The following is a 20,046-nucleotide window of genomic DNA, read 5'->3' as shown; positions in this document are numbered from 1 at the left end:
AAAATTTTACTGATTTAGACTTCTAATCTAAATTTATTAATTCTAAATTAAAATATTGACCAGGTTAAATAGGTAATTTACTTTGAAATTCTATGAAATTTGAACATTTTAATCCGATTTTTTTAACCTGCAAACCGGATTTGAAATTCAGTCCTCAGTACCAAATAGAGCATTAGTTTCTAAACTTTCAACAACTTTTGGATCGAGTTATTTACCTTCACACTTGACCTTTCGTGGTAGATCTGAAATTCCACTCTCTAACCTCTCGCTCGAGTGAATAGGTTTCAGGAACATTTCATTAGTTTTTAGCAATCTTTGACTTTCAACTTGACTTGTCGCCTTACACCGGAATATGAATTTATTTTTATCATTCAACTTTTAAGTTTGTTTTATTACCTTTACTTTGCTTTTAATAAATTTATATCGTGACTTTCAGTGTATATACTAATACGTGTTAAAATGGAAGCGAATATTGGATAAATATATATTGGCAAAAGAATCTAGCAATAACTAAAATAGTTATTTCTAAAGTTTATATAAAAATTGTAAAGTTTATTAACCTTTAACTTTTTTTGTTAAAAAAAAAAACCCTCTCACCTTTTTTTAGTATAATAAGTAGGGGAGATAACTCGAACTTATGACTCAAATATATACTAATTTATCACTGAACTAAGTTCATGTTAGTTGATTTTTTAATAATTTAAGCATACTGTAACCACACGAATTTTATGAAAATGCATGTTTTTTATCCTTAAGAGTAAAAGTCGTATAAATTATTATAAAAATACTTCTTAGCTTATCTAAAATTCAGAATTTAAAAAGTGAATGTATATTAACGTTAAAAAATCACACAATTACCGAATGCAACTAAATTACTATTATATAGCAAATTTACCGCATGCTCGAAAATCTATGGACAGCAAAAGTGGCAAAATAAAGCTTAAAGTCCAGAGAATATCGGTTGAATGAATATTACTTTCCCTTTTTACGGGAGGGGTAAAATAGACAAGCCAAAAATTTCCCACGTGTCATATCCAAAATATAACATTCAAATCATATTTTTAATTTGAATTTTCTCGAATTAAAAATTTGTTATAAATATAGACACATGAGAGTAGGATTCGAACTCACGAACTTTTGGTCTGTCTTAACTAGTTGAACTAAGTTAATAAATCATATATCATCAATTAAAAGTCATGAGTTTAAGTCTCCACCCCCACATGACGAGCTCACGGAAGTTTGGTTGGAGGATGCTCCAGATCTGTCGTTTGGTATTTTAATGGAGGATTTAGGGCACTGTTTGGATAAGGGGCCTCGATTTAGCTATAACCAATTAAGTTCAGCTCGTATTAGCAAATTTTACTGATTTTCAATTTATGAACATGGTTTTAGTTCTACGAGTAACATGTTGTTTCATCAAAGATAAGCACTTTGGCGATCTTGACACAATCTCAATTTGAACTAACTTGTTTCATGATTGTCAATATCCAACATATGTCCCATTTTTTAATTTAAAATACCCGATACGTGTTTAAATCCATTTAAAATTATAGTAATTACTAATTAACGTTCATTCTACATATATAATCGTATTCAAGACATCTAAGTTTAGCTTATGATTTAGGCATATATAATAGACGCTAATTAGCAATCGTTGTAATTAGCTTAACTCAACTAGTTAAGACATCTAAAAAATCACAAATTATTGTATTTAAAAGAAGCGTCCACAAACACATATAAATATTTGTTTTTTATTTTTTGAATTATTAATTGTATAGCATGGAAGACACTCATTATGTTGGATTTGTGTACTTTACGTAACATAAAAGGAAAAGACATATGGGGAAAGGACTAAAGAGCGTGAGGAGGAGTTGTATTCGTTTTGCATTATTGTTTGTTTCCCGAGAAAATCCAAGAAAGAAAGTGGAGTGGAGATGACCACATCTTATTCTTGACCTTCACATTCATAAATCCCACTTTCTATTTTCATCTTCTCATCACCACTCAATTATTTTCCACATCTATACTCTCCACTCATTTTTTTCAAAATATTTTATGGTGGGTGTGTAATTTTAAGATTAAAAACTTGAAGTTCCCCCTCAGATTTTTGTTTTCAGATTACCGATCAACGCATCCGAGTTATTTTATCTTTTTCACTCATTATTTTAAAATGAGTAGATGAGGGCTTCGTAACGGTTTGTATAGAAATTTTGGAAACAACAAAATCAAGTTTATGTTTTTTGAAAACCTAGATAGATAAAAATATTATTTTATCAATATCAAAGAATAAATATATAATATACAAAATTTGATTATGTAATTTTAAATTTTAAATTTCATACAAAACTTTTTTTTTAACTTAAAATTTTAGAGGATAAATAAACAATAAATACCGCACATGTTTATGTTTTTTTTCGATGAAAAATGAATAAGTTATAACAGTATAAAAAAAATAGTTACCAAACATAATTATACTTTGCTTGAGAAAACAAGAAACAAATAAACGTGAATACGGTTAAACATACTCTAAATGTCTTGACAATTAAACATTTTGTTACCTGTTTAGACGAATTACTTGAATATTGATGATGTAGTACGAGACACATTCATGAAAGGAGAAGCCATGAAAAATAACAACAAACAAATAATGTCGTACAAATGTAGGGAAGCTGATGCAATACCATAGTTAGTTTCTATACCGTTATTGTTTGATTATATTATTAGTACTAGCATATAGGGATGGTAATGAGGCGTGTCGGGGGGCCATCCCCATCCCTGCCATGTTGGAAACTTTGGGGATGGGGACGGTGAGGGGCAGGGATTTCTCGATTAAGGATGAGTAGGTCCACCCCATTCCCGATATAATCGGGGATTCTCCTACCTGATCGGATCGGGTACCTATAGGGATCGTGTCCCACATGTTTTTTTTTGCCATCCCTACTAGCATACTAGACACCAATTAGATGTTTTCTAAGTTAAAAACAATAGAATGAAAAACGAAACAAGTAAAAGTTCAATAAATAACTAAATAAATCATCGATGATGACTTTTTTTTTATAGTACAACATGTGGGGTGGAGACTCAAACTCATGAACTTTTGATCGAAGATAGGTGTCTCAACCAGTTGAGTCATATCATGTGAATGTGAAAATTCGAACTTACAACCTTTTTGGTAAAAGGTGCCTCGTTCAACTATAAGTTGACAATAACTTTAATCGAAATTGAATAAATTTGTAAGATTAATTATAAAGATAAAATAAATTTAGAGAACGTGATTTTTCTCCTAACTAACAAATTAGGAGTGCAATCCGAGGAAAAAAGGCTATGAAACAATTCACAAAAAAATAAAATAAAAAGAAAAAGAAAAACTGTTATCCTAACGTGAACTTAACTCGACGATAATTGATATATGTTTTTGATCAAAAGGTCACGAGTTAGGATCTCCACCCACGTGTTGCATTAAGAAAAACTATCATCATAAAATAAATATCAAAACTAAAGAAAAAAAAGGTGGAACTTTAGTTTAAATGTAGAAATTTTGATTAAATTGGGTCCCTGTTGATCATATTGTTTTTTTCTTAATGGCTATAAACGACGTACCTCCGTTAAAATTATAAGTCCAAATCTTCATTCCCCAAAGTTCCCTTAAATAACTAAAAAAAAAAAGTAGGGAGACTTAGATTATCAACTATAAGTTTGTAAGAAAAATAGTTGAATTTCATTCCGATTCATTAGCTTTCGAGTTTTTTTCATTTTGGTCTATATAATTTTTAAACAACAATTTCAATCATCGATCTCAAAAATAAGTAACTATTTTAGTACTTGCACGATTTTTTCATTTAAAATCTACTCACTTAATACTTATCTAAGAATTTTTATTTTGATCTTACTTAATATGCTAATATTCATATTTAAGATAATGTTATCCACTTGAAATAATCCAATGGCAAAAAATAAATAATTTTTTATTTATTTTAAAGATTAAAATAGATATTTTAAAAATGGTAAACAATCGTAAAATATTTACAAAAGCACGAAAAATAGTGTTTGAATTGAAAATAATTTTAATTTAAATATGAAAAGAAAAATATCACTATTTTAATTATAGAGAGAAACGTCACATTCCAAAAAAGAAGACGAAAAATGTGTGTTTTGGAAATTTTTCTGTGGGGGAAATTTTGTTTGGGAAATTGGGGAAATATTTGTATCTATAAATATCTATCGGTTGTATTTTTGGATATTTTCTTCGTTAAAAGATTCTCTTAAATCCGTTTCTAAAAAAAAAAAGATTCTCTTAAATCCAATCTTATTTACAAAATTGGGGAATTTTTTTGCTATTTTTTCCCCTTTTGGCAATGGATTTTTTTTCATCCATATTTATATCTCTCTCTAGAAGACCAAAAAAATTATTAAAATTATATAATACAAATGCTGTTTGATTAGACATAAATTCACCCCTTAAAAAAGGATAAATAAATAAGGGAAAAAAATTTAAATTCAGCTTGCTAATAATGACTTGGTGAAGAGTCATTTTTTTAATTAAATTAATTTTAGGCAGATAATTATTTTAAATCATATTTTACCTTCAAATCCGAATTATATATCAGATAAAAATTTTATAAAAGAAATAATTTGTTTTTAACGAATAAAATAAATAATATTTGACTGCACACCATAATAATGAGTAGGGAAAGCCATAGACAAATAAGGGATAATTAGCCTCCTTAATTTTTCTTAAATTAAAAAAAAGCATATATAAACTTAAATTTTAAGTTTTCATTTTATATTTTCCCTTTTTAATTTTCCAAATTAAAATAATATTCACACAAAAGTTGGAACATGAAAATTTTCCATGCACTTTTTTTTTAATACCGCTAAGCATAATTACTTGTTTTTACCTAACTTATTTTCGACCAAATGATTTATATCATACTTAATATGGATTTAACAAAAAAATTTTATTCAACCAAAACACGATATAGGCTACAAATAAGTTTATAATAGTTCTAATTTGTTCTTTTAAACTTTTTTTTAATCTTCTAAAAATAAAGGATCAATAAAATATTTATCTTATTGTTTATTTTTATTTTTTAATCGAATTCACAGTCATTTAATTGGAGAGATGCTTTAACTAATTAACGGTATATAATTGACTTATTAATAATACTTATATATAGTATATTGATATATTAATTTTGAAATAACTTTGTGTGAATTTTCAATATTCCACGAGCTATATAAACCCAACTTTCTATAATACATTATTTCAACTACATATTTGATAATATTGTTGCATAAATTTGGACTCTTGCCATCCATTTTTAAGACCCAATTTGCTAACTTTTATCATTAAATACAATAATAAACATATTTAATAACTCTTTTCTGTTTTATATTATTTTGAAAATATAAAGTCTAACACATTTGATGAATTTTGTTAAATGATTCTCCTAAAAATAACTATAGAAATAAAAAACAAAACGAAAGATTATTCAAGAATGATGTGTGTGTGTTTTTTAAGAAATAAATGATGTGTTTTCTTAATCAGCCATGCAACAATCATTAGAGATTTTACAAAAATATATATAAATCAGTAAGAGAATGAGAAAAACAGGTTACAATCTTATAGTAATTTACATAGACAAAAAGAAAAGCATTTATAAATATAGCATAAAGTTTAGAGTTTTATAAAAATTAGGTAAAACACACTAAAAAATGGTCATGTCTAATGATATAATTGAAGAAAATAAACATTATTATATTTTTAAAAATGCCTGAGTTATTTTTAATACAAAAAAAAATATTCAGCCTCAGCGAACTAAGCAAAAAAAATATCGTTTTTCTTTTAAATCCTATAATTTTCATACCAGGCACATGTTATATACTTCATTGAATATATATGAGAATATATTCTTAATTTTAATGACTATTCAAATGAGAATCTATAAAAAGATAAATTCTACAACACTTAAAATAAGTTTAAGGTAAATATTACTGACACTTGTTTAAATTCAAGATAAATATTACTCACACCTTTTTTGGGAAGCTAAAGCTTGCAACACATGTTTTAAAGTGAAATTAAAAAGTTAGTAAGATTTTTTTCTTTTTATTTAGAAAAAGTTAGTAAAAGTTGATACGATAAAAATAATTTTCCTCCCGTGCTTGAGAATAATTTTGGTATGATCAAATCACTTTTGACATGATCAAAATCACTTATGTTCTCATTCATCATGTTTGGTAAATTAAATATTGATTTTAGAAAAGTTTAAAATAACTTTAAATTGATTTTGGAAAATCAATTATACTTTAACTATTTTTTTTTTCAAAATCACTCATTCTAAACCATAAAACTAAGTATTAATAACATTTTATAGTGGTTGAAAATTCGATTCCCACAATTTAAAAAAAAAATTTATCCCCACTTATACATTTGTTGAACTCAAATAAAAATACCAAAGCGAGTATAGCTCCGTACTATAATTTTTAAATTTTTGCGTCTAATAAACTGTTGAGCCTTAAAAATAACTAATAAATCTCTAAACTTACAAATCAATGTCCAATAGATTCCCAACATATTAAATACAAAATTAAAAGGTCGAAGTTATGTTATACACAAACTCTGTACTTATTAAATTATTATTTTAAAATTTAAGAACCAATTAAATAATTTTAAAATTTAAGATTCCGTTGAACAAAAAAATTCATTGACTAAATTTGTATCGAGATCGTTGTTTCATGCTCTGTCAAATTTTCTTCCCATTAAATTTACAGTAGATTTAGATCATCTCAAGTCAAGCGACCAGCCTTAGCGCTTAAGTGGCAACAATCCAGCATAGGAATAACCCTATCCCGGATAAGGACAACCCTGTCCTGTAACAGGAATAGTTTTTTTCCAAAATTAGGATTACTGGAAAATCCCATCCCGGATAGGGACATCCCTGTCCTTTCCCAATTAGGTTTTCCTCCGCTAAGTGGCAACAACTCCACCACGTTCTCTTTTCCTCTCCCGACCTTATCCTCACCCGTCCCGCGTCACCCACCAATCAAACCCACCCTTGACTTCCAGCAGTCTTGTCACCGGACCAATACCGTGCCGCCACGTGTGGGACTCCCCCAATGAAAAGTCCGCTGAGGAACAGCGAAGTCACCCGCGGGTGAGGGCTCGCGCTCGCGAGAACTGAAGCGAATGGCGTGTGCTATTTGAATCACCGTTTCGGATGTACAAAACCCTCTTTTTTTTCTTCCGAAACCCAGAAGAAACCCTCTGGCGGCTGCGAGACCCGTTGGTTCCTCTTCGCCCCCTTCTCTCTCTCTATCATTTTCTTGGGTTTTCCCTTTGATTTTCCGCCTCTAAACCCCTCCATACCCTCTTCCTTGTGTTGGGATTTTGGGATTTTAGGGTTTTCATATACAGTTGTTCCCTCTTCCGGTTTGCTGCTGCTTTTGTGTCTCTCCGAGATCTACTATGGCTACCGTTGCTTCCCCTCCTTCTACGGATCGTATCCTTGCTCTCGTGTTTTTTTGGGGTTGCTTTCAATACTTGGATCTCTCTGTCTGTGTACCCCCTTTTTAGTTTGGAATTGGATCTTTGCTTTTGATTTGTAGATCTGTGTGGGCTGCGTCTGCTAACGTGTGTTCCTTGATGTTCTTGTATTCGAGCTTGTTTTATTTTTGTGGGTGTGGATTTTGTCGGGGGGATTTGGGGGTTATTGGGTTGTTTTGTTTTTTTTTTCTTTTTGTGGGAAAATTTTGTATTTGGCTGCCTTGAATGTTTTGGGTATCTGTTTGATCTGAGGTATCTTTGCGCTTAGGAGTGGACGAGCTGAAAGTATGATGTGTGTTGCTTGTTTGTTGATTCGTACTTTGTTTGCGTTTGGCTATTGGAGCTTTTTGTGTTGTTTTGTTATGGGATCTGATGTATTTTCGCCTTGGTCTGGATGATTTCTTTGTTATTAATGTTTGTCTACGTTGTATTGGAATTTTGAATTGGTTTGAATGTAAAAATACTGGTTTTACATCTGTTCTTCTTTCTCCTATTGCTTTTGGTTTGATGGGATTTTTTTTTTGTAGATTTTGAGTTTACTTTGATATATTTTACTACAAATATTGTGTTTCCTTTACTACTGATATCTACAGAAGCTGCAGATTTGCTGCAGAAGTTGTCATTAGATTCTCAGGCGAAGCCTGTTGAGATTCCAGAGCCAACAAAAAAGGTACTTGTCAAATGTTTGGCGTTGATATCATGTATTATGTTTTTGATGTTTTGTAAGAAAATTGAAACTTGTTGAAAAACCTCATTAGACGTTTTTGAGAGTAAATATTTTAAATTACAGAACAGAAAGATTGGCGTTTATAATATACCTTTTTTGTCAACTCTATCAACTTAGATGGAGTTGTTTAGATTGGGGATAAGTTAGGTGATTGTTGTAAATTTCCCATGTGCAGCCATCCGCTAATCAATATGGGTCCGTTGATTCGGGCAATGGTGTTATTGCTCAGATTCCAACTGAACGGTCTGTGACTCCATTTTTACAGGATTTCGTGGATCCAGCCCTGTGCTATCTTCACAATGGATACCCATCGTATTACTATGGAGGTATATGAATACAAGAGTGGGTTTAATTAGAAATCATATATTTTTATAATGTCATCAAGTTGAATTTTTTAGATGTAAGCTATAAACCATGGTGGAAGCTCTACTGAAAAGTAACAACATTTGTTATTGGAAAATTTACCTAGTGATTTCTAACTTCCTCTGGATTGTTTTGTAGGTTATGACGGGACTGGCAATGACTGGGGGGATGATTATTCAAGGTATTCAACTTCAGATGGGGTTGATATGACTTCGGTAAGTATTTGATACTATTTGATTATGAATATTGTCCATAATTGCATTTGTGGTCAAATTGGAATTTTTACTATGTTTTGATAAGTAACTTTTTTGAGTTTCTTGCATTCTTTCAGGGAGTTTATGGAGATAATGGTTCTCTTATGTATCATCATAGTTATGGATATGGACCTTATGGTCCTTATTCACCTGCAGCTTCTCCGGTTCCCTCTATGGGGAATGATGGTCAGCTGTATGGGCCTCAGCACTACCAATATCCTCCATATTTCCAACCTCTTACTCCAACCAGTGGGCCTTATACTCCTAGTCCAACAACAGTTCCTCAATCACAGGGAGACATTTCAACCTCTGCAGCCACTGAGCAAAAGCCATTACCTGTAGAAACAGCTAATCCAAATGGTACTGCTTTGGCAAATGGTGGGGGAACGAAGGGAAACAATGGCACAGCTCCCATAAAATCAACTTATCAAAATTCAGCATATGGTTCAAATGTTTCATATGCCAGAGGTGCGATGCCAGGACATATCCCTACTTCGGGTTATCAGGACCCCAGATATGGGTTTGATGGTTTGAGATCTTCTTTCCCATGGTCAGATGGTCCTCTTTATTCAGATGGACAGTCTAGGCTTGTCAACAGCTCTACAATTAACTCTTCTATTACAAATGCCAACAACATGCCTTCTTCGAGGAATCCAAATTACCGTCCCAACACTCATTATGTAGTAAGCATGCCAAGCATCACAGTTCTTTTAATTTTATTTTCATTTAGAACCAATATGGAATTCTCACCATTTAATATTATCTATTTCTTAATATTTTGTGATACAGGGTTTCCCTCATCCTAGACCAATGTCTGGTATGAATACCACCCAGGGATATATAAATAGGATGTACCCTAATAAGTTGTATGGTCAGTTTGGAAACACAGTCAGATCTGGTGTGGGGTTTGCTTCTCATGGTTATGATTCACGATCTAATGGGCGTGTGTGGCTGGCGGTGGACAATAAATATAAGCCAAGGGGACGAAATGGTGGTTACTATGGTTATGGTAATGAGAACATGGATGGCTTGAACGAGCTGAATAGGGGACCGAGAGCTAAGGGTAGCAAGAACCAGAAGGGATTTGTGCCCAGTGTTCTAGCTGTGAAGGGACAGTTTTTACCCACCAATGCAACGGAAGAGGAAGAAAAAGATAAGGTGTCTACCCCTGACCGGGACCAATACAACAAAGCAGATTTTCCGGAGGAATACTCTGAGGCCAAATTCTTTGTTATTAAATCATACAGCGAAGATGATGTTCATAAAAGCATCAAGTATAATGTTTGGGCTAGCACACCTAACGGCAACAAGAAACTTGATGCTGCATACCAGGAAGCTCAAGAGAAGCCCAATGGTTGCCCTGTTTTCCTCTTCTTCTCGGTGTGCATCTATCCAAAATAGTCAATTGCTGCTTTGGTTTATGATGTTTTTCTTCTTGCATTATTTTGATATAATCTTCATCACTGGATAGGTTAATACTAGCGGGCAATTCGTTGGACTTGCGGAGATGGAAGGACCTGTCGACTTCCAGAAGAACCTGGAATACTGGCAACAAGACAAATGGAATGGCTGTTTCCCTGTTAAGTGGCATGTAGTGAAGGATGTACCCAACAGTCTTTTGAAGCACATCATTCTTGAGAACAATGAGAATAAGCCTGTTACCAATAGCAGGGATACGCAGGAGGTAATTATCTTTTCAACTGATTAATCTCATTCATTGTCATCTTTTCTATTTCCTGAAAATTTCAACTGTTTTGTGTGTAGGTCAAGCTGGAGCCAGGACTTAAAATGATAAAAATATTCAAGGAGCACGTGAGCAAAACGTGCATTTTGGACGATTTTGGTTTTTACGAGGCCCGACAAAAGACAATTCAAGAGAAGAAAGCCAAGCAACAACAGTTTAAGAAGCAGGTAGCATATTGGAAGCTGGCCCCTTTTTTTAGTCTCAGGGTTGTTTTTGTTCATTGTCATGATCTTGAATACTTTACAATGCATGCAGGTCTGGGAAGGAAAGCCTACTGATGAGAAGAAAGAAGGATCTGAGGTAGTAGTAGACGTGAAACCTCCAAAGCCAGTTGAAACCCCGACTGATTTGGTGAAGGAGGAGACGAAGGTCTCTGAGAATGGATCAGTTTTGAAAACTGGAGATACCCAAAAGGGTGCAAAACTAGTAACAACACCTCCATCAGAGAAGAGAAGATACTAAGCGGCGGCAGCGGCCTAAGCCTTCTTCTCCCCTCCTCCTCCTCTGCCTGCAGTTTAATGGAGCTTCTTGGTACAAGGAGTTTTGTCAGAAGTTTTGCTGCTTTGGATATATAAAAAAGGAACAAGCTACTGGCTAGTTCTCTCCATACTTATTTTGGGTACAATTATGGAATATGTCTTCTTGCTTTGCTAGTCTGCAGAATGAATCCACAATACACTACTGATGATGATGCTTTTAGATTTTTACAAATCCAATGGTGGTGAGAGCGAGTTATGATGATGATGATGGATGATGCCAGTCTCAGTTCATAGGCAACGTCCTCATATTTGGTCTTCTTCTTTTGAGTCTTATTATTTTAAGTGGGTGGCATTTTAACAGGTTTTGGTTTCTAGGATTTTAGTTCTTTTTTTTTCTTAGTTTTTAGTGGCTTTTTTATATCTATTAATATCAAGTTCTTTTCTTCCTCCCTACCAGACAGACACCCATCTTTTCTCCCTATGTTTCTCTTTTTTTTTTTTGAATTTCCCTCTATTTCTACTCTTCATCTTCTACTGGTTTGGCAATTTCCTGTCTTGTGTAAATCTCTAGATCTGACGAAGTTGTTTGGTCTGCTGCTGTTTCATCTGTGTATCCGTAAGAGCTAGAAGGAAAGCAAGTTGGGAAATAGTGCATTATAATCTTCAATCAATCTCTTTTTCTCTACATTTTTGTTTTGATTGTGTAATGGTGATGTGATCTCCAAGTAGTGATTTGTTTCTTTCCCCCCTTTCTGTTTTTGTTTGTTTCTTTCTCAGTTTGGACACGGCGGCTCTCTTAGTTGGAAAGTTTTCTTCTTTGGCACGAATTTTTTTTTTTTGTTATTTTAGGGTAAAATAAACTCTTAGTCCTTGAATTTGAGCATTATAGGTTTAAAATACTGACACCGTAATCTCTTAATCTTTAAAAAATGGTTATAAATAGTTCATGAATTTATTTGATTGTGACTAATAGAAATACAATAGGTTTCTTAAGATGTATTCATTTATTATATATTTTTTAGTGATTAGACGACCTGGTGGTTTATCTAAGGTTCGTTGAGTTTTTCTTTTATCGAAGATAAATAGAATTACATGGTTGAAATCTTGCATGACTCTGGAAACATAACAAGAAATACGGAACATATTTTGTTTGTTTTTAAAATTTTTATACAATTTTAATAAAGAAATATGCAACTCGTTTTTTAGAATTCCATGACTTTAGTTCCTTGGATTTCATGAATGATAAAGTAAAATTTGTATCTACGTTGGAACACATATTGGAAATGAGAACAAGAAATAGTTTATTATAAATTTAGATTTCTTAATAAAATTGTAAACATATATATGGTTTGTTCTGCAAGCTTCTCTCTCGTCCCTTTAGTTTCGAGGTGAACAACATGTGAGGTGAGGTCGAACTCACAACCTCTTTAACAATTTTGAGGTGACAATTAGAATCACTAATATAAATAGCAAAAAATATATGGATCATTTAAAATCTTTTTTTAAAGGTAATGAATTAAAGTAATTTTTTTTAACCCATGAATATTCGAGGCACGTACAATGATGCTATCAATTTACTCTAGCACCTCTTGATCCATGAACTACCTGTAATGGTGAGTTAAGTTTTTGAAACCAAGAATAATAATTTATGTTCAAAGTAGAAAATTTTACCTTTTTTTTTAATATAAAAAAATAACTTAGGGACGCGTATCTGTTCGAACCCTACCAAACAAGAGTATTTTGATTTGTAATAATCAACAAAAGTATATGTAGTGTTATATATAAACATGTTTTTCACCATTTATGTTTTTGTTTTATAAAATATAAAATAGTATTTTTTTTATATGTCAGTCCTTTTAACTAATGGTTTTTTAACAAAATTTTAATAGATGAGTTGAGTAATTTTAATTGGCTTGATAGATGCAATTATTAGTTTAGAAATTTAATTATCTTGACCTATAAAATTTATGAGTATAAATTGATTTTTTCTGAATTAAATTCAATGATTATGGGTTACTTGTTTTTTATGACTATTTTAGCATATTATGTTGGTTATATATGTTCGAAAATATATTAACATTTATTTAATTGGTGTAATATTTACTCTATTGAGTTTCTCGCTTTTATGATTTTTTTAACAGCATATTGGGTTAATATTTTATTGACAAATTAATCATGATGTTATATATTATTTAATGGATTTAATTTCAATTAAATAAAGTACTTTACGAGATGGAACGGTTTTAAGACAGTAATTGGTTCGAATCTCTACCTTTACTTGGTATATTAGAAAGATAAGTGACTTATCATTGAACATCAGAATTGACAACTTAATGTTAGTTTATAAAAAAAGAAAACTAGATATATATTTTTTCTTTTTAGAAAAAGTACAAACAAACACAAACTAATATAAATCATTTTTTTAAAATTATTTAAAGGAACTGTTGTTAAGACAAGGTGTCAATTACCACTTAACTAAACTCATGTAAAATCGGTTAACCAGTCGAATAGATTAGTTAAATAGGTTTAAATATGTAAGACAACTTTAATTTATTATATTTAATAAACTTAAAAAATAATTATTATTTAAAATCAATATTTATTAAGTTAAAATACTTTACAATAATATTAGATCTTTTCAAACCTATGATTCAATCTCCATCACATGTGAGAGGTTAGGACGAGTGATAGGAATTTAACTATCTACTCGTCTTCTTTCCCTTAATTTTCGAAGAATCAATCTGACCTTATTTAATAAGATTACTTATAGATTTTGAACTAGTTCGATTTCATTGGCTTTTCTATATGCATTTTGAATACTGTCGTTTTTAGCGTCTCATCTTCTCTAGAAAAGTGAAACTCGAACCTCTCAACATGTGGCATAATTAAATAACTCATTCGTGGTGAAAGGAGAATCATTAAGGAGATTCAAATTTATCTTGGTTGGATAAAATTACTTGACATAATAGACATAAATTTAGAGATCCCTAAAAATTCTTTAGGGATTAAATTATTTTTATTTTAAATTTTACTGATTCACTAAACATCATGCCATGTTAATTTAACGCCAAACTAAAAAAATATGATTGAAAAATGTTAAAACGTAAGAGACTAAATTTATCCTGTTGTTATCCTACAAAGAACTAAAAATAGTATTATTCTAAAAATGATGTGAAACGTGATCAAGGTTTCATGATATTTTATTTCAATCCGGAAGAACATTCATAAAATTTTTCAAACTTAATATATAATTTGATAAAGTTCATCTTTTTATTTGATAAAAATAAACTCTATCTTCAAAGTCTTTTCCAACTTTGTCTCTTTGCATAATTAAGAATTCCCATTACAGAGACGCCATTTGTGTGAGAGAGAGAATTTAATGACTATCAGCAGATACATTGGATAATCTCAATGACTTTTCTGAGTTTTCCGCATTGGATTTTATCCGTTTGAGGCGTTTCATCCGGCAGTTACGCAAAATCGATCATCAAATTGCTGAGAAGGGAAGCTCTGTGTTAATTATCTCTTCCAAATGGTAACTATTTTGAGGAGATCGCAGACAGTGTTGAACTCCATTTGCAGGAGGAAATTTTCTTCTTCCTCTGATGGCGATCTTACGAAACCGAGCGGAAAATCCATGAACCTGTATTCTGCTATCAATCAAGCGCTTCATATTGCGCTCGAAACTGATCCTCGGTCTGTTTCTTTCAGAACCCATCTCGTTTTTTGGTTTGTGATGGACTGCAATTTGATTTTCTGCGGAGATACTGTAATCGCATGCTGATTTGAGATACTTCTTGGCTGATTTGTTGTGGGTTTTTCTTATGGGTTTCGTATGTTTAATCGACTTGTTTCTTTCGTGTTCTTTCATTGTTGGTTGCTGGTTGGTTGCCCTTTTTACGAGCCTGTGTTTAGAGTTGGCCAAAGCCAAACACCGTATCAAAGCGAGCATTGGAAAAATAAGAGAACATCACTGAATGAGAGAGTTCAAAATAACAATACCGATGGCTAAGGTAGTGAGAGCTTGCATGGAAATGAAAGTGAAGGAAAATTGATGAAACATGTCACCACATTTTGTAGAAATTGTTTGTGGGCTGGTGTTTTGTTTCCTCGTTCTATCACGAGACGAAGCTTCCTTCGGTTATTAATAGAATTAGGCGAAACCATGTTATGTGAGAAAGGCTATATCTGATTTGATTGGATGAACTCCCATAATTAGATGGTTCTGTGGAACTGTGGAAAATTGCATTGTTCTACAATTCTTAAGGAGTGAATGGAAAGATTCCAGAGATTGTTCATTCTAGGGCCTCCCTTTGGAGTTCTTCTATTATATATACATAGAGGATTGTACTCCCCTTGGCTAATTGAGCTGATTTTTTTATCACCCTTTTGTACTTAACATAGTTTTATGCTCTGGTAGCAATTTTGTTTTAAAAGGACATTATACTTTGCCATTCAGTTCTTATGTATTTGGAGAAGATGTGGGCTTTGGTGGGGTCTTCCGTTGCACAACTGGATTGGCAGAACGATACGGGAAGGACCGAGTTTTCAATACCCCTCTTTGCGAGCAGGTAACTTATTTATCCACTTTGAAACTTTGGAGTCCAATATGCGAGCAGAGCATATTAACTTTTCCTTATAATCAAGTATATGTGATAAGTTTCATTTTAACTTTTCCTTCATTCAGGGAATTGTTGGCTTTGGCATTGGTCTGGCAGCAATGGTAATTTTGAGGAATTTGTGCGCTCATTTCATCAGCATGAATTCCAAGCCAGTAATTGGACTTCTTTTTGTATTATACATCTTCTCCCTTTTCTAACACGGGAAATCATTTCGCATGATAGGGAAATAGGGCCATAGCAGAAATTCAGTTTGCAGATTACATTTATCCAGCTTTTGATCAGGTAAGCTTTCTTCTTCATTGAAAATTTTTCTCTTGCCTCTTGTTTGGCATTATACGAGAAACTTCTACCTTTATAGATTGTTAATGAAGCTGCAAAGTTCAGATACCGTAGTGGAAATCAGTTCAATTGTGGTGGTAAATTTTCTCCTCTCTTTGTATACAGTCTACTTCTTTCGTGTTTTTTCTTGTTATTTGGCCCTTCATGTCGTGCATATTTGTGACTCCTATCAGGTTTAACTATTAGAGCACCATATGGAGCTGTTGGTCATGGTGGTCACTATCACTCACAATCACCAGAAGCTTTCTTTTGTCATGTTCCTGGCATCAAAGTATGCTTCTGTCTTCTTCTGATCTGCTAATTATAGGGTTTTTCAGTCGTGCATTAGCTTCATGATATCAATCCTTGATTCTCTTAGCCGTCAAATTCCTTAGCGGGCATTCGTTTATTTCTTTCTGTTAATAGTTCCCAACAAAAGGCTCTGATCGTATTACACCACATAAAAATTTGAAGAATTTATCACTGTTTCATAGCCATTTTTGTTGAGAATGTACCAACACCAGGAGATATTGATGTGCATCGAGTGATTTGTTATTTTTCAAACGTCATAGCATGAATTGCTATTTTTGAAGAAAACGCAAATATATTTTTTTCAACATCATTCTTGTGCTAAATAGGTTGTCATCCCGCGAAGCCCGTACCAGGCAAAAGGATTGTTACTTTCATGCATCCGTGACCAAAACCCTGTTGTATTTTTTGAGCCCAAGGTAACTCTTTTTCATGAAAGCCTTTCTGAATCTTTTGGATCAAAGTTTGTAAACCAGAATTTAGGAATGCAAATATTTTGACCACGTCTTGGTCTTTAGTGGCTTTACCGTTTAGCAGTGGAAGAAGTTCCTGAGCATGATTTCATGTTGCCTCTATCAGAAGCAGAGGTATGCTCTCTACATTTCCTTTTTTTTTTTTTTCTCTGTTCAATTTTACATCGACTATTCCATATAGCGTTATTTACGCAACATTTGGCAAACCGGAAAATGTGATATTCAGGTGATCCGAGAAGGCAATGACATTACATTGGTTGGTTGGGGAGCACAACTCTCTGTCATGGAACAGGCTTGTATTGATGCTGAAAAAGTAAGTTTCTTAATTTTCTGTTTTGTTTTTATGATTACAGTCTCAAAAAAACCTGGTAAATGAAATTTGAAAATATGATTTATGATAAACAAATGTGGCCTTTTCATGATTTTTTCCTTAAATATTACTATAGAAAGAGATCATGATCCATGAACTATGTGATCAATTCTCCATATTCTGGCCTTTTCTGGTATCTTTATAATGTGACAATTAAACTTAATATGAGTGAGGTTGAGCTATCAATACTCCTGACTTGTTCTAAAACCTTTTGAAATGGTTGAGATTTAGTTAATGTAGGACATGCATAGCTTTTAAAAATTTCAATCTATGAATTCATTAAGTTCCAAATAGGATGGGCCGCTATTTAGAGAGAACGAATGATCTCAATTCTCGACATATTACAGGATGGAATCTCCTGTGAACTGATAGATCTGAGAACTCTACTACCTTGGGACAAGGAAACAGTGGAAGCCTCAGTTAAGAAAACTGGGAGACTTCTTGTAAGTTCTAGTTTCTCTGTTCATAACAAGTTTCCTTAGAACAGTAATTGAGACTAATATAGATTATCATTAATCTCCATTTCTCTCTATAGATCAGCCATGAAGCTCCGGTTACTGGAGGCTTTGGTGCTGAAATATCCGCTTCCATCGTTGAACGCTGCTTCTTACGGGTAAGCATGAATTTCAGTATATTGCCATGATAGTACCAAATTTTTGTTCCTATTTCCTCCTTATATAGTCCAATGCATCTCCATTTCCCTAGACTCTAACATTAGATTGCATCGATATAAATGCTTAGTAGAAATTCCAAAACTTGTTCGAAAGGAAGAATGTTGACGAATGACATTCAATTTGTTGACTACCTAGCATTGCTTATCAAATCTAGTTCTAAAATCTGATATTATTGTGTAGTTCAAATAATCCCATATTAGGACGTAGCTACAATAGTTAATCACTATTAGCAAAACAGAAATATCGAAAAGAAAATCCTCTCCCACAGCCCACAGGTCTGTTTTCAACACCCCTCCCCAGTCCATAGGGCAAGAAATTTTTCCTCTCACTAGACCGTTCCAAGATTAGTATCAAAGCTTAAAATTTGGTTTGAAATATTGAAGGTAAAAAAAAAACCAAAATTATCCTATATGGTCTGTCTACCATAATTATTTGCAGGTTTATAGTAATTTGAAGAATGTCATAAATTTGGTCCTACTTTCGTCTTTAGTTAGAGGCAGAGCGAAGAAGGAAGGATAGAGGCAATTGCACCCTCGTCCTCTGTCATGATTCAAAAAGCATACATAAAATATTTAAGATCTCTGCAATTATCTATAGTTCACCTCCCACTTTTAGAACTAAAATTTGATATATATAAAAGTTAGAACGTAAAATTTTGCCCCTACTGAGAAAATTTATGGCTTCACCTCTTGTAGTCTTTTTTCCTTTTAAAAAAGGCCATCGAAGCGTGATCTTTTAAGTTACGTTTGGTAACGTTTCCATTTCTTATTTATGTTTCTTTATGCATGACCCCTACTGTCCTACATTCATGAATTCAAGTATTAAATTTTTTTTATTTATGTTTTTGAAAAAATTGGAAATGGAAACACAAAAGAAGAACTGTTTTGGTTGTTTCCAAAATTTCCATACAATTTTGAGAATGTTCTAAAAAATGGAGAAACAAGAAACATAGTTAGTTATAAAATGCTTAGATTTATTAAGAAAATTGGAAACGAGAAACAAGAAGTAAGAATGTTATCAAACGAGCCCTTAAGGCTTAATTATCTGTCTCATCTTTTGTTGCTACTCACATGACAGATAAAAATCTAAACTCTTAAAACAAGAACATTAGCTAGTAGAACCCGTACTAGTTTTGAATTTTACAAGTCTTTTATGTTATATTCTTGTGATCTACAAACACAAAAATGAGTCTCTCTGTGTTGTGTTGCAGTTGGAGGCACCTATTTCCAGAGTCTGTGGATTGGACACTCCCTTCCCTCTTGTGTTTGAACCTTTATACATGCCTACCAAGAACAAAGTAAGAGAATATTTTCCATTTTGTTGTGAAACATTTGGCAAAACTTCATTCTTAACCCCACCACACAACTTCTGTGTCTGGTTTAATACAGATATTGGATGCCATCAAATCAACTGTAAAATATTAGATCATAATCAAAGATGAACGCAAACTTGGCGCCATCCTCACAAAAACTGACAACAAGAGGAAGAGGAATGTTGTTGATTCCAGCAGAGTCCCTCATTGAACTGTAAATGATGATTGTCCCATTGTTGCAGACCCTAAAGGGATGCCCTTCACTTCACTGTTAGACAACAATGGATTTTAAATTGTGGATGTATGGATATTGAGATGATTGGGAATAAAAATTATTATATTGTATACATATTTTGTGCATTATCTTTAAGAATTAATAATTGCTTCCAGATGATGGAAGTCTCCATGGTCTACGTGGTTAAAAAATCCATTGATTCAAGTTAATCAACTTATAATTTAATTTGGGTTGGGTTCAAAATTCTATATAGATTACCTTAGTTTAAAGGTTTACCTAAAATTTTTAAACCAAATCAATTTCCACATTATTAATTTTAAAGTAATTTATTTTACTTGTTATAAAATTATATATGGATATATTTAGTTTAGTTTTTATTTCAATCAATAATTTTTATTTTTTTCTAGATTATTTATTCTCCAACCACTTAAAAATTTTTGGTGTGTAAATTTTTATCGTATAAATAAATATTGATTTATGGATTTTGATTCAACGTTAAAAGATTCGAAGAGGTTCCTTCCTTTTTTTTTTTTCTCCTCTCTCTCGACATTGAAACCACTCCTTGCCTAGTAAAATTGGCGGACCAATGCCATCGAAACCGGACTCCAACCAACTCCGAAATC

At 32.4% G+C, this 20,046-nt stretch overlaps 2 protein-coding genes across 3 annotated transcripts; both read left to right on the top strand.

The window, feature by feature from the left end:
- Window positions 1-7,224: 7,224 nt before the first annotated feature.
- Window positions 7,225-11,795, top strand: ECT2 (evolutionarily conserved C-terminal region 2). 2 transcript variants are annotated; one of them, XM_022291925.2, is made up of 9 exons: window positions 7,225-7,499; window positions 8,137-8,213; window positions 8,536-8,596; window positions 8,772-8,848; window positions 8,965-9,570; window positions 9,677-10,267; window positions 10,359-10,571; window positions 10,652-10,798; window positions 10,887-11,795. In XM_022291925.2, the coding sequence occupies exons 1-9, from the start codon at window positions 7,466-7,468 to the stop codon at window positions 11,091-11,093; spliced, it is 2,013 nt and encodes a 670-aa protein (XP_022147617.1). In that variant the 5' UTR covers window positions 7,225-7,465; the 3' UTR covers window positions 11,094-11,795. The 2 variants fall into 2 exon arrangements, with proteins under 2 accessions (XP_022147617.1, XP_022147616.1); XM_022291924.2 differs by having other exon boundaries at window positions 8,446-8,596.
- A 2,627-nt stretch (window positions 11,796-14,422) lies between these two features.
- On the top strand, window positions 14,423-19,537 carry LOC111016561 (2-oxoisovalerate dehydrogenase subunit beta 1, mitochondrial). Its single transcript, XM_022292000.2, has 13 exons — window positions 14,423-14,806; window positions 15,570-15,681; window positions 15,798-15,833; window positions 15,955-16,014; window positions 16,091-16,148; window positions 16,245-16,342; window positions 16,689-16,778; window positions 16,878-16,946; window positions 17,059-17,145; window positions 17,550-17,645; window positions 17,738-17,815; window positions 19,087-19,173; window positions 19,265-19,537. The coding sequence occupies exons 1-13, from the start codon at window positions 14,643-14,645 to the stop codon at window positions 19,298-19,300; spliced, it is 1,071 nt and encodes a 356-aa protein (XP_022147692.2). The 5' UTR covers window positions 14,423-14,642; the 3' UTR covers window positions 19,301-19,537.
- Window positions 19,538-20,046: the final 509 nt, after the last annotated feature.

This window comes from Momordica charantia (genome assembly GCF_013281855.1).
Source record: "Momordica charantia cultivar OHB3-1 chromosome 6 unlocalized genomic scaffold, Mcharantia_2.0 BLBB01000006.1, whole genome shotgun sequence".
NCBI lineage: Eukaryota > Viridiplantae > Streptophyta > Magnoliopsida > Cucurbitales > Cucurbitaceae > Momordica > Momordica charantia.
Note: the sequence above shows the minus strand (reverse complement) of the source record. Positions and strands in the feature narration are given on the sequence as shown.